Source organism: Pungitius pungitius, chromosome 11 (assembly GCF_949316345.1).
Source record: "Pungitius pungitius chromosome 11, fPunPun2.1, whole genome shotgun sequence".
Taxonomy (NCBI): domain Eukaryota; kingdom Metazoa; phylum Chordata; class Actinopteri; order Perciformes; family Gasterosteidae; genus Pungitius; species Pungitius pungitius.
Window position 1 is genome coordinate 20,049,235 of NC_084910.1, and position 12,383 is coordinate 20,061,617.

General features: G+C 42.9%; 1 protein-coding gene across 5 annotated transcripts; it reads right to left on the minus strand.

Annotated features, from left to right (window-relative positions):
* Positions 1–468: 468 nt before the first annotated feature.
* On the minus strand, positions 469–10,615 carry LOC119197591 (protein NLRC3-like). Of its 5 annotated transcripts, none has more exons than XM_062565566.1 (12): positions 10,437–10,615; positions 9,406–9,523; positions 9,162–9,317; positions 8,819–8,932; positions 8,111–8,189; positions 7,744–7,954; positions 7,465–7,590; positions 2,799–4,482; positions 2,535–2,708; positions 2,032–2,205; positions 1,310–1,356; positions 469–1,178 (listed from the first exon to the last, which is right to left on the minus strand). In XM_062565566.1, the coding sequence occupies exons 2-12, from the start codon at positions 9,492–9,494 to the stop codon at positions 592–594; spliced, it is 3,441 nt and encodes a 1,146-aa protein (XP_062421550.1). In that variant the 5' UTR covers positions 9,495–9,523; positions 10,437–10,615; the 3' UTR covers positions 469–591. The 5 variants fall into 5 exon arrangements, 1 of the variants encoding a protein (XP_062421550.1); XR_009957064.1 differs by lacking the exons at positions 469–1,178; positions 1,310–1,356; positions 2,032–2,205; positions 2,535–2,708 and adding exons at positions 5,042–5,056; positions 5,160–5,288; positions 5,530–5,701; positions 5,813–5,895; positions 6,056–6,130 and having other exon boundaries at positions 4,374–4,482; positions 6,733–7,590; positions 8,819–9,317; XR_009957065.1 differs by lacking the exons at positions 469–1,178; positions 1,310–1,356; positions 2,032–2,205; positions 2,535–2,708; positions 2,799–4,482 and adding exons at positions 4,696–5,056; positions 5,160–5,288; positions 5,530–5,701; positions 5,813–5,895; positions 6,056–6,130 and having other exon boundaries at positions 6,733–7,590; positions 8,819–9,317; positions 9,406–9,520.
* Positions 10,616–12,383: the final 1,768 nt, after the last annotated feature.

Consider the following 12,383-nt stretch of genomic DNA (forward strand, 5'->3'; position numbering starts at 1 on the left):
AGAACCTTCTTCAAACCACCGTGCTGACCACCACGCCGCCATGATGCCCCTTAACGACACCGTTTACTATTACAAGTCATTGATTAACATTAAGAACAATCAATTATATTCCTGTTAAACCAAAGTAATACATGGAGGGGCTAAACATTATATAAACGTTAATAAAACACAAGTAACTGATACAAACTGTCATTAAATATTTTCTTCAGCTGTAGCTTTCAAAAAGTTCTTGGTTCACGACAAACCCGATTATGTCAAATTAGATTTAAACACATTTATAAAGATTTAAAGTTAAAATTGGATCAAAACATTGCAACATAAAGATTCATCTATAATTATATCATTTATTGATTCATCCACAGAGACAACGAGCACAGCAACATTAAAACACACCTCGCTGAGCTCTTTGAGACGTCCATCTGCAACACCACAAGACCCAGAGAGCTGTGGACCCCAAGAGTCCAGACCAGCTCAGGTACCCCTCACCTGCTCCACCTGCATCTACATCCACATGAACCTACATCAGCTGTACAGACTGAACTATGTGGTGAGCAGAGAGGAAGGTTCTCCACCAGGAGGAGACTCTTCCTCCTACAGAGAGGAAGGTTCTCCACCAGGAGGAGACTCTCCCTCCTGCAGAGAACACAGAGACACTGAGGTATCAGGCCAGAGAAAGAACCCAGGATAAAGAAGTTCAGTGAATGTGGTGCTGAAGGTGTAGATGTGGATCAGTGTGTCAGAGGAGACTCTGTAGAAGGACAGAAAGCCAGCAGGACAGTCCACATACACTGCTACTCTACCAGAGGAGGAGGAGGAGGAGGAGGAGGAGGAGGAGGTGATAGACACTCTTGTCTTATTGTGACGGACAGAATAACCTTCTTCAGAGCATCTCAGACTCCAGGACTGATCATTGTGTCCAAACCAACAATGTCTACTGCTTCCTTTCCTCTTGATTCCTCTGTAACTCACTGATAAATAAACATTTCCGCTCCACTCGACCTCCCAGTAACAGCGACCAGTCAGACCAGTTCTACACAGCAGCTGAGGCCAGTGGTCAAATCTGTCTGGATGATCAGGGTATGACTGATACTCATCCACACATGTCACCTTCTTGTTGTTGTCAGACAGTTTGAGTTTTCTGTTTACTGTGTTTGTGTCGATTGTGAGTTCACAGGAATCTGATGAGAGAACAAGACACAATACAGCTGCAGTTATAAACCATGTGTTCATTTAGTGACACTTTGATTATGACATCACAGAGGTGAATGAGTGATGCCACAGTGTGAAGATGGTTTCATCGTCCACTTACACTTCCTCAGACCTGGTCTGAACCATTGGACTCCAGCAGGCTCCACCCTGAAAGGAGGAGGAGGGTCAGAGCAGCATGGAGACATGGACATGACATCACTCTCATACACACAGCTTGGTCCTTCATGTCCACATGGAGCACCTCTTCTTCTGATTGGCCGATGACCTCAGCTCATCATGTTCTCTCATTCATCATCTACTATCATCATTATTATACTGACCATCATCTTCCATTTCACACTCAGTTTACCTCATTGAATCAAATGTTTAAACCTGGTTCAGTGACAACAAGCTGTGAACACAACATTTGACATGTGATCATCTTTTAAAGTAGTTCTGTCTGACATGAGATCAACCAGCTGCTTCCACATCCAGCAGGTACACATTAACATGATGGTTCATCAGGAGTCTTTGTGTCACCTGATGGATGGAAGTCCACTATTCTCTCTCTTTTAGCTCTTTTTTGGTCCGTCAACGTGTCAGGATACACGGCTGTCTTCTCTTATAACGTGGAAACAAGACAAGGCTCCAGAGGAGCAAGCCTTACATCACCTTCCTCCCTGTTTAGGCTCATCTGGCTACAGTTTGATGAGTCTCTGGTGGTTTGAGGTCAGCTTGGTGTGTCAGGGTCACATTAACCAAGCTAACAGTGGGACAGAGAAAAGCTTTCCAGCTCTACCTCTTCTATCAGACTGATGGTCTGTGGCTGCAGCCTCTTCATACCTGAGAGTCTCCGGTGTCCAGTGTGGATCCTCTAGTCCAGCAGACAGCACTTTCACTCCTGAGTCTCCTGGATGGTTGTAGCTCAGGTCCAGCTCTCTCAGGTGGGAGGGGTTGGAGCTCAGAGCTGAGGCCAGAGAAGCAAAGCCTTCCTCTGTGATCAGACAGCCTGAGAGCCTGCAAACACATGTCACATGATCTGAGGGAGCTGTGAGGGCTAGAAGGTCACTGCAGGACTGAGATACTAGGGGGTCACATTAACATGGTTTCCTAACTGGTTTCCAGTCACAAAACACCCACTTATTTAAAAAAACAATACGATAACATTACTGATGAATCTATAATTGATCTCCAATATTTCTATTTGAAACATTATATTGAAAACAAACTACAACACATCAATGGAAATAATAATAAAACAATTGTGATTTAAATCATGTAAGCAGAAGGAATCTTTTGAAGGTCAGAAATGTATCACACTGAGGGGACAATAATTGAATCCTGACCTGAGAGTCTCCAGGTCACAGCGTGGACTCTTCAGTCCTTCACAAAGCAGCTTCACTCCTGAATCCTGCAGGCCGTTGTAGCTCAGATCCAGTTCTCTCAGACTAGAGGACTGGGAGCTGAGGACTGAGGACAGAGCTTCACAGCTTCTCTCTGAGAGGTTGCAGTCACTCAGTCTGAAGAAACAACAATGAAGAAAATATGAACAATAAGTAGAAAAGATGGCAGCATATTTGAGTCTGATGTATAAATCTAACTGTACTTACTGAGCTTTGTTGGAGGCTTTGACCACTGGCAGCAGCCTCAGAAGAGCCTCCTCTGAAGCACGATATTTCTTCAGGTCAAACACCTCCAGATCTTCCTGTGATGACAGTAAGATGAAGACCAGAGCTGACCACTGAGCAGGAGACAGCTCATCTGAGGAGAGACGTCCTGATCTAAGGGACTGTTGGATCTCCTCCACTAGAGAAACATCATTCAGTTCATTCAGACAGTGGAACAGATTGATGCTTTTCTCTGGAGACACATCCTCACTGATCTTCTCCTTGATGTAGTGGACTAACTCCTCATTGGTCGGTGAGCAACTTCCTGTCTGTGTCAGAAGACCTTGTAGGAGAGTCTGATTGGTCTCCTGGCAAAGACCCAGAAGGAAGCGGAGGAGCAAGTCCAGGTGTCCATTAGGACTCTGTAAGGCCTGGTCCACAGCTCTCTGGTAGAGACGCATTGGTTCAGGTTTGTCACCAAAGACTTTAGACAACAGGGAGGTTGTTTGTTCTTCTGACAGCAGATTGACACCAGAGCTGAAAAAGGTCAGGTGGACATGAAGAGCAGCCAGAAACTCCTGAACACTCAGATGGATGAAGCAGAACACCTTGTCCTGGTACAGTCCTCTTTCCTCTCTGAAGATCTGAGTGAACACTCCTGAGTACACTGAGGCTGCTGTGATATTGATGCCACACTCTGTCAGGTCAGATTCATAGAAGATCAGGTTGCCTTTCTGCAGCTCATCAAAGGCCAGTTTTCCCAGAGACTCGATCATCTTCCTGCTCTCTGGACTCCAGTGTGGATCCGTCTCAGCTCCTCCATCGTACTTGACCTTCTTCACTTTGGACTGGACCACCAGGAAGTGGATGTACATCTCAGTTAGGGTCTTGGGCAGCTCTGTGGTCTTCAACATGTCCTCCACAACTGTAGCAGTGATCCAGCAGAAGACTGGGATGTGGCACATGATGTGGAGGCTTCGTGAGGTCCTGATGTGAGAGATGATCCTGCTGGACTGCTTCTTATCTTTGAACCTCTTCCTGAAGTACTCCTCCTTCTGGGGATCAGTGAACCCTCTGACCTCCGTCACCATGTCAACACACTGAGGAGGGATCTGATTGGCTGCTGCAGGTCGTGTGGTTATCCAGAGGCGAGCAGAGGGAAGCAGCTTCCCCCTGATGAGGTTTGTGAGGAGCACATCCACTGAGGCCAACTCTGTGCCATCAGTCAGGATCTCATTGTTGTGGAAGTCCAGAGGAAGTCGACACTCATCCAGACCGTCAAAGATGAACACAACCTGGAACTCTTCAAACCTGCAGATTCCTGCTGCTCTGATTTCACTGAAGAAGTGATGTACAAGTCCCACCAAGCTGTACTTCTTCTCTCTCAGCACATTCAGCTCTCTGAAGGTAAATGGAAATGTGAGCTGTATGTCCTGGTTGTGTTTGTCTTCAGCCCAGTCCAGAGTGAACTTCTGTGTTAAGACTGTTTTCCCAATGCCAGCCACTCCCTTAGTCATCACTGTTCTTATTGGTTCTTCTCCTCCAGCTGAGGCTTTGAAGAGGTCTTCTTGTCTGATGGTGGTTTCTGGTCTGGCTGGTCTCCTGGATGCTCTTTCAATCTGTCTGACCTCATGTTCTTGATTGACCTCTGCAGCCCCTCCCTCTGTGATGTAGAGCTCTGTGTACACTGTAAATTATTTCCCCGTTAAATAACAGGAATTTACTGGCAGCAGGGTTACCATTATTTTCATGTTATTTTAACAGTTTATTCCTGTTAATGTTTTTTTACAGTGCACACCCGTAATGTTTTTTAACAGGAATTTACTGGCAGCAGGGTTACCATTATTTTCATGTTATTTTAACGGTTTATTCCTGTTAATGTTTTTTTAAAGTGCACACCCGTAATGTTTTTTAACAGGACTTTACTGGCAGCAGGGTTACCATTATTTTCATGTTAAATCACCATTTATTTAGTTTCCTTTAAATATTGCTTTTAAAATGTATTGATTATTATTTTAGCATAGTAATGTGTACCATTGATTGTAATATACATATTTCTAGCTTGAGTTATTATAAGAATAGGCATAATACATCACATAACACTTAAGTGAAAGAAAACGAATAGTTCCATGTTCAAATTAACTTTTTTATTGTAATAGTAACACTGAAAGTTAAATACTTACAAATGTAGGCACATATAGATCGGATCAATCATAGAAAAATACACTACATTGCCCAGAACGCACCTGAACGCACCTCCACTGAAAGAGAGAGAGAGAGAGAGAGACATAAATAATAGAAAGTCTGAAAAGTAAAATTTATTGAAACAATGGCAAAGAGCATGAATGTATGTATCTATCTCACCTTTTTGAAATGAAATCCCACTGGAAGTCCATCAGTCTGCGCAAGAGGCTGGCGATGTGTGAATTTACCGTTCTTTTTTTCCCCTTTGCAGCCTTTGTCCCCTTTTCTGGGTTTATACCCACAAAGCGTCTGAAAAATTATACACTGGTTGGAAATCTAGTAATTCACACAGACTAACACTACAACAAGACAACAAATGTCCATGAACTATCCTCAACAAACTATCCTATGCATCTATGAATATTGTAAGTTGCACTAAAACTTTCTAAAGCAAAGTTAATTGCTAAATCCCATCACCAGACCTGCTGAAACCATGCTTGAGCCACAGCTAGGCCAGAACAAATGCAGGTGTTAACAGACAATGTCTTACCTCTGGATGAATTCAAGTGTGCACGCTGCCTCCTCTTGGTACTGTAGGTTGAAGATATAAAAACCGGAGAAAAAAGACGCCAGCCCTGTCACAAAGGTGGACTGGATCCCTTCGCCCACAATCTGGCCCTCAATGCTGAGCATCCAGCGTTGGAAGTGGTTTCCTGTTTCTCCTGAAACAGAAATGTTTTAACTGTCAAATTTCTGTTTTAGTTTTCAATTTGAATACAGAGTTTAGTTTGATACCATTTAATTCACTACATACAACACTAAAACCAACTTACCAAGAAGTATCAGACGAGGCGTTGCAGGTAAAGCTAGTGAACTCTCAAGGTCAGCTGCACTGGCATATCAAGTCCTGAGACATCTTCGGAAAAGTGAGACAGAAGAAGATGGATGACTTGATAGGACAGCTCGACATCATCATCAAGCTGACGAAGAACTTCCTTCATCCTTTCATTTGTCGGTTTAGTCTTGAACAACACAAGACTTATTGATAGATTATAAGACACCATTCAAATTTCCACCTGGTTCTGAGGGATACATGCAGTGAGATCTTCTTGATCAGCAGTGTGATCAGGGATAGTGCCCTGCATCTGCATCTGTAATTAAAAACAAAAACAAATGTAATGTAAAATAGACACACCCAGGGTGGGAAATTAGCACCTGCCACAAGCCAATGGCGGGTGACTTTGCCTCGCATACAAGCCACAGTGGCGGGTGGAGTGGTTTTCAGCGCTCTACTCTGTGACACATATAGCTAATCTGAAGTACAGACTAGAGGGCTACATTGGGATTGTGTGCCGCCGGGTCCCGCGAGACCCAACGCAAATCTCGCAGGAGCGCCAGCGGGCGGTTTAAAAAAAAACACAGCGGAATCAGAACCATCCCACACCAACCCTCCCGTATTACCCGGAACATCCCGAATTATGGGCAATTTTGATTTGTCCCGGCCGGGACAGCTCCAGTCCCGATTTCCAATCACAGCCTGCTAAGTCAATGACGCGCGAATAACTCCCGGTTGTTGTGAAGTTGTGACGCATCAGACCAGTGCGCGCGGGTGCCGGGTGACCAGAGCGGAGCATGTGAAGTTGTTCAAGCCCGGCCGCCGACGCTAGTGCAAGTCCGTGGCGTTTAGTATACCTCAACATCACTGATAAATGTTAACTATGCATGACTTTAAAGAAATTCTAGTTAATCTCACCGGATTGTTGTGGTTTTCCTCGATGTAACCAGAGCGATCCTCCGACATGGAATGGCCGTGTGTCCGTTGCGTTGCAGGTTCAAATGCCTTCTTACTCGCTCTTTGCCAGAATGCAAAAAATACTGTATGAACCTGTTATTTCAGAAAGTGGCGCGAACGTGATCAGAAAGACACACACACACACACGCACACACACATCTACACACACAGATTTGGAGCGCAGTTAGTCAATTAAATGTTAGGTGTCTCGTTTAAAATCGGGAGGTATGATTATGGTAATAAAAGCAAGATGATTCTTTATAACATTTGCAGTACAGAAATCACTTGGTGTTCTGTCTAACCTTCATTCAGTGAATGCATACAATATTTAATTTCTTAGTATGCAACATTGACAATAATGAATTAGTCATTGTTTTGCAACTTACAAAAACGAAAAATTGCTAACTTCTCCAATGATAAATAATATATTTTTTATAATCTAAGCATAAAATTGCGTTTATCGGCACTTATCCCCAAAACATGACCATACCAGACCATCTAACTCTGGCCGCCATCTTTGAATGTTCGGTTGTGCTGTTAAATAACAAAAATGAATGTTATTTAGCAATGAGGTGTTAAATAACATACATGAGGCGTTATTTAACATGTATTCCCTAAAAATTTACAGTAAGCTGCAGTTATTACAAATAACAGGTAAATCATGTTGAAATTTGGGTGTAAATTAACGGAAACATTTAACAGTGTAGATCTCATTCAGAAGGGTTGGGTTTCCTGCTTTAGCGATGCCCTCAAACACAGACTGGAACTTCTTCTTCAAGTTGGATTTGAGTTCACGTTGACAATCTGCAGAAGGAAGACCTAAATGAAGACAAAGATCATCGAGTCAAAGAACAGATTTCAACATGACCTTTCCTCAGAGAATGACTCCATGAATATTTTCTGTCTATCTCTTGAGACATTAGTGAAGGTCTCATTCATCAGCATGGTAAGTCGTTAGAGAAATCCTCTTACTGCTCTGCAGACGGTCGGCCAGCTCCTCCTGCTTCATTTTCCTCAGGAAGTGCACTGAGATCTTCACAAATGCCTCTCTGCTCGTCCTCTGCTCTTCATCCAGCACGTCTTCATCCTCCATCTCCAAGCATTCTGGGTAACCTGAAATTACAACCTTCTGGATCTTCTTTAGCTCGTTCTTCACAAAAGTAAGGATGTCCTCCTCCAGCAGCTGGAACAGAACATTCTAGGAATGAAACAAACTAGAACCATGGAAGCCACCATCAGGTCCATGTTGGATAGTGTTGGATAATCCACTGGTCTACAAAGTGCAGCATGGAGCTGATGGTAAAATGAGAGATGTTAAAGTAGTTGTACATGTACACACCATGAAGATGGAGTCCAGGTGTGTTTGATGCTGCTGGGCAAACTGACAATTGGGAACCTCTGAGCTCTCCTTGTCTTCTCTGTGGAGGAACCATGAACCATCAGCTCATATGGTGTTTGGACGATCAACACCAATACAACAGATAGTTAAAGATATTGGCTTCTGTCACGATTGATCATCATGAAAACCAGATGCAAAAAACTGCAGATGATGACGGACAGTTTATTAGTTGAGTGACAGTTAGCCATCAGTTTCATCTGTCTTTAATTCTTACTGTGGGCCATAAAAACAACGTCTGCAGACATCTGCATCTGGTACAGAGTCTACTGAACCGCAGCATGGAGTCCAGAGACCACATCAGGTGGTCCACAGGGCACTGTGGACAAGCTGACCATGTCTCTTCCACATAGTTTAGAGTTTTTTCTAATCGCATGTTCAGTCCCAGTCATCTGTCTGAAACCTGTAGCTGTCTCATAATGTGACCTCTGCTGATCCTGATGTGGAGGAACTAGCTCCCATTGTGTTTACATCTCAGAACGTTTACAGTTAATGATTCACACTTAAAAACACACAGTTAGACCAGTTAGATAAAGATAATGACTTCTGTGATGATGGATCGTCATGGAAACAACACCTTAAACAAACATTACCGTTTCTGTGATTCATAACTGAGGATCAGAACAGTTCTCCATCTGTTTAAGAACTTACTGAGGGTCATAAGGTTGGCGTCGATTATTGAAGTAATTTAGAACATCTGTACACCAATCACTCTTCATGGACACACAGCTGGGTTCAGGAGACTTTCCGCTCTGCTGATGTGAACTGAAAGAAACCCTGAGATTACATCATCATCTAATCATGATGTCTGGATGTGGACCACATGACTGATTTCTTCACAAGTCAGTTTGGTTTAGTCCCAATAGGTCTCACCAAACCCTCCATGGATTTCTCCCTCCCTCACTGGACACTTCTGAAGGGCCCTGGAGAAAGAAACACAGGACCTCCACCAGAGAGTGATAGAAACACCTCATCATCAGCCTGAGAACCTCACCTTGCATCAGCCGAGGGACGGACATCTTTGAATTTTATAGGATGATTCATAGACTGGTTACTCTTCATGGACACACAGCTGGGTTCAGGTCCACATCGCAGACCAGGTTCAGAATCAGGTCCAGCTACAAGTCCAGGTCCAGGTCTATGTTGGATCCTGGTCACACATGTAGAACCAGAGTCAAGGAGTCAAAGAAGTTCAGACATGGAGACAAGTGGAGGACAGTTGGAGATGGTCCTCTCACCTCTGAGCTTTGGTCTGTCTGTCATGTCCCCCACACAGAGGGGCTTCAGAGGGAGGGACACTGTCCTCTGCGTCCTCAGCCTGATTCATTGCAGAGTCCACACCTTCAGAACAACCTGCTGGAAGAACTCACACATTATTTATCTTCATCAGGACAAACACATAGAGGTCATTCACCTCAACACTAAAACTCTCATGGGACACTTTGTGTTGTTGTCTTCTGTTAAACTTTAGACTTCTGGGGAAAGACAAACTTTCTTTTTCCTTCTTTAAACCCTATTAATGTAAAAGGTTGGAAATGCTACTCACTAGTTTTTAATAAAAAAGATCCCTTCCCCTTTTTCTTTGTTAAGAAATGCACTCTTTCAGACGATATATTGAGGTATTACACAATCACGTCAGCAGGTGGTGCTGCTGTGGATCTATTGGAGAGAACCTTCATGTGCAGCTCAGAATAAAACTAGCTCTGGTTTGAGCATGATGTTAACGTGTGTCCTCTCTCTATTATTAATCCACAGGCTGCACAGTGCTTCCTCGCCTGTGTAACCTTTGCTGCCGGTCCAGATTACCCCGAGGTCTGGTACCGGTAACATTAAAATGTCAACGAGAGAAACACTGAATACTAGAGAAAACAAACACATTCAAACACTCTACAAAGTGACTAAATGCTTTAAAAGCACATGAAGAAATGAACATGAAGCTTTGTGGACTTAAAGGACAGAATCAGCAGGTGAGAGCAAACAGAGCGTCTCTCAGGTGTGTTTCAGTGCAGGAACAAAGGCCCAGGTGAGCTCTCTGGTCCCTGCTGGGTCCTAGTGCCCCTTCCGACTGCTACCTTCCCCTCCTCATCAGTAACAGTCCTCACAGACCCCAGATCAGACTGAGCTCCTCTTCTTCATCACAGTGTCATCATTCAGACTAACAGCAGCTTCTCTGCCTGCTCACACAGGCGCCATCTTGTTTACCAGCTTTAAACAATCACACGTTCACAACCATCAATGATGTCATTCCACCAATCACAGCTCCACTTACTGATCTTGTAGACATGAACTTCCTCAGTGTGCAGCTCTCTTCTGTCCTCAGCAGATCTGTAGAAAAGGAGCTCCGTGCTTCACTTCAGCTTCCATCAGACGGAGTGAAGTGACGCAGCTTGTTGCAGCTTGTTGTCCTTCATCAGAGAGGGTGTGTCCTCATGCCACCATCAAAGTATGCAGTCTGACTGGTTGACTGAGTCTCGTTATGTGCTGTGTTCACAGGGTCAAAGGTCATCATGAACAGAATCCTCCTCAGGATGCAGGATCAAAACCAGTATCTGTGGAACCATCCTTTCACCATGTAAAGAGTTGCTATGACAACAGGCTGGATGCTGTTTGGACATTGTGAAGAGTTTCTATTGAATAAAAACATTCACTAAGACAACAGAGTCTGAACTGAGAGTGTTTTTATTTTTTACTCCACTTTGATGATCAGGTTGAACCTGTTGGGACGGAACAACTTAGACGTTTCAGTCTCAAGCTGCGTGCAAAACTATTTACCTTCATAACAACCTGCAGCCTCCTCACAAAGGACACGTAGTTACATGGAGTATTCTACTTCCTCATCACATGGCACCTAGAACACTCTGACTCATATATCTGCTGTGCAAAGGATTGTGGGGAAGAATAGTCATAAAGAAGGCTGCTTGAGTACAGTAAAATTAATACATTTTACTAATAAATTCATCTTTAATTGATCACTATTTCTCCCTCAATTCTGTTAAGACCATCGCCCCCTGCTGGTCAACCTAAGCTTGGTTCCAGATTACAAGAAAACTGGTCTCATTGTTATTATCTTATTACTGTATCTACTCAAAAGGTGATGGTGGCCTTTTAATGTAAAACTGTCTGATTAATAAAAGAGGTGAAAGGCCTCTAGAGTTTGATATCAGCATGAAAGTAGAGGACTTCTACTGTGATTAACTTGATGTCAATGAATCAAAGTACAAGTCATATAAAAATGTTAAAACCTGTAATTCTCTTCCACACCAGCCCTCTCTGGCAACTCAGTCAATGACCTTGTAGATTAGATTAGATTAAACTTTATTGTCATTACACATGTACAAGTACAGAGCAACAAAATGCAGTTTGACCAGAAGTGTAACAGAAAGTATTATGAATTACAATAAACAGATTAAAAATAAATAAAGCGCTATACAGAGGGTGGCTTATGGCCTGACATGGTACTATTTGGTAATAAATTAGGAAAAACAGACTGATAAAATTAACATTAAAAAATTCAGAGATATAAACAGAAACTATCCAGGGTTTTTAAGCTGGTGCAAATAGTCAGTGCATATTGACTTGAGAGTGCAAACAAATTGTATAATTCAGTGTTTAAGAGCAGCGAGTGTGCGACCACAAAACACTTTGATTAAACTATATCTTTAACTATATTATTAGCTCAATTATTACCTGTATTATCAACTACATTCCATTAAACAGCGAACCAATGAGTATCGCTGTGTATATGGATGAATGGTGCTAACACAACCCATCAGGATTAGTTATTTATATCCATTAATGAACTTTTCTCCTCATGTTACCATGGTAACCGCTGGCACATAGCTTACAAACGTTCCATTGCGTTGACTCTTACCGTGGAAATCTAAGTACTTCCGTTTTAGCGGCTACGCTTCGTATTTTCGTTTTATGGGAAAAAACACAAAAGGGATTAACGAAGGAAAAAGTTGTCAGTGGTCCGTGTACCTTTTACCGTAAAAAACAGAAAACCAAAACACTCGTTTCTCGTTTTTCGTTTCTAATCCAAAACGGTAAAACGGAAGTCGGCGGCCGTTTTCTCGTTTTTCGTTTAGAACCAAAAAAGGAGAACAAATGACAACTTTTCACCCCGTTTATCCCTTCTGTGGGTTTTTCCATAAAACGAAAATACGAAGCGTAGCCGCTAAACCGGAAATACGTAGATTTTCACAGTAAGAATCAA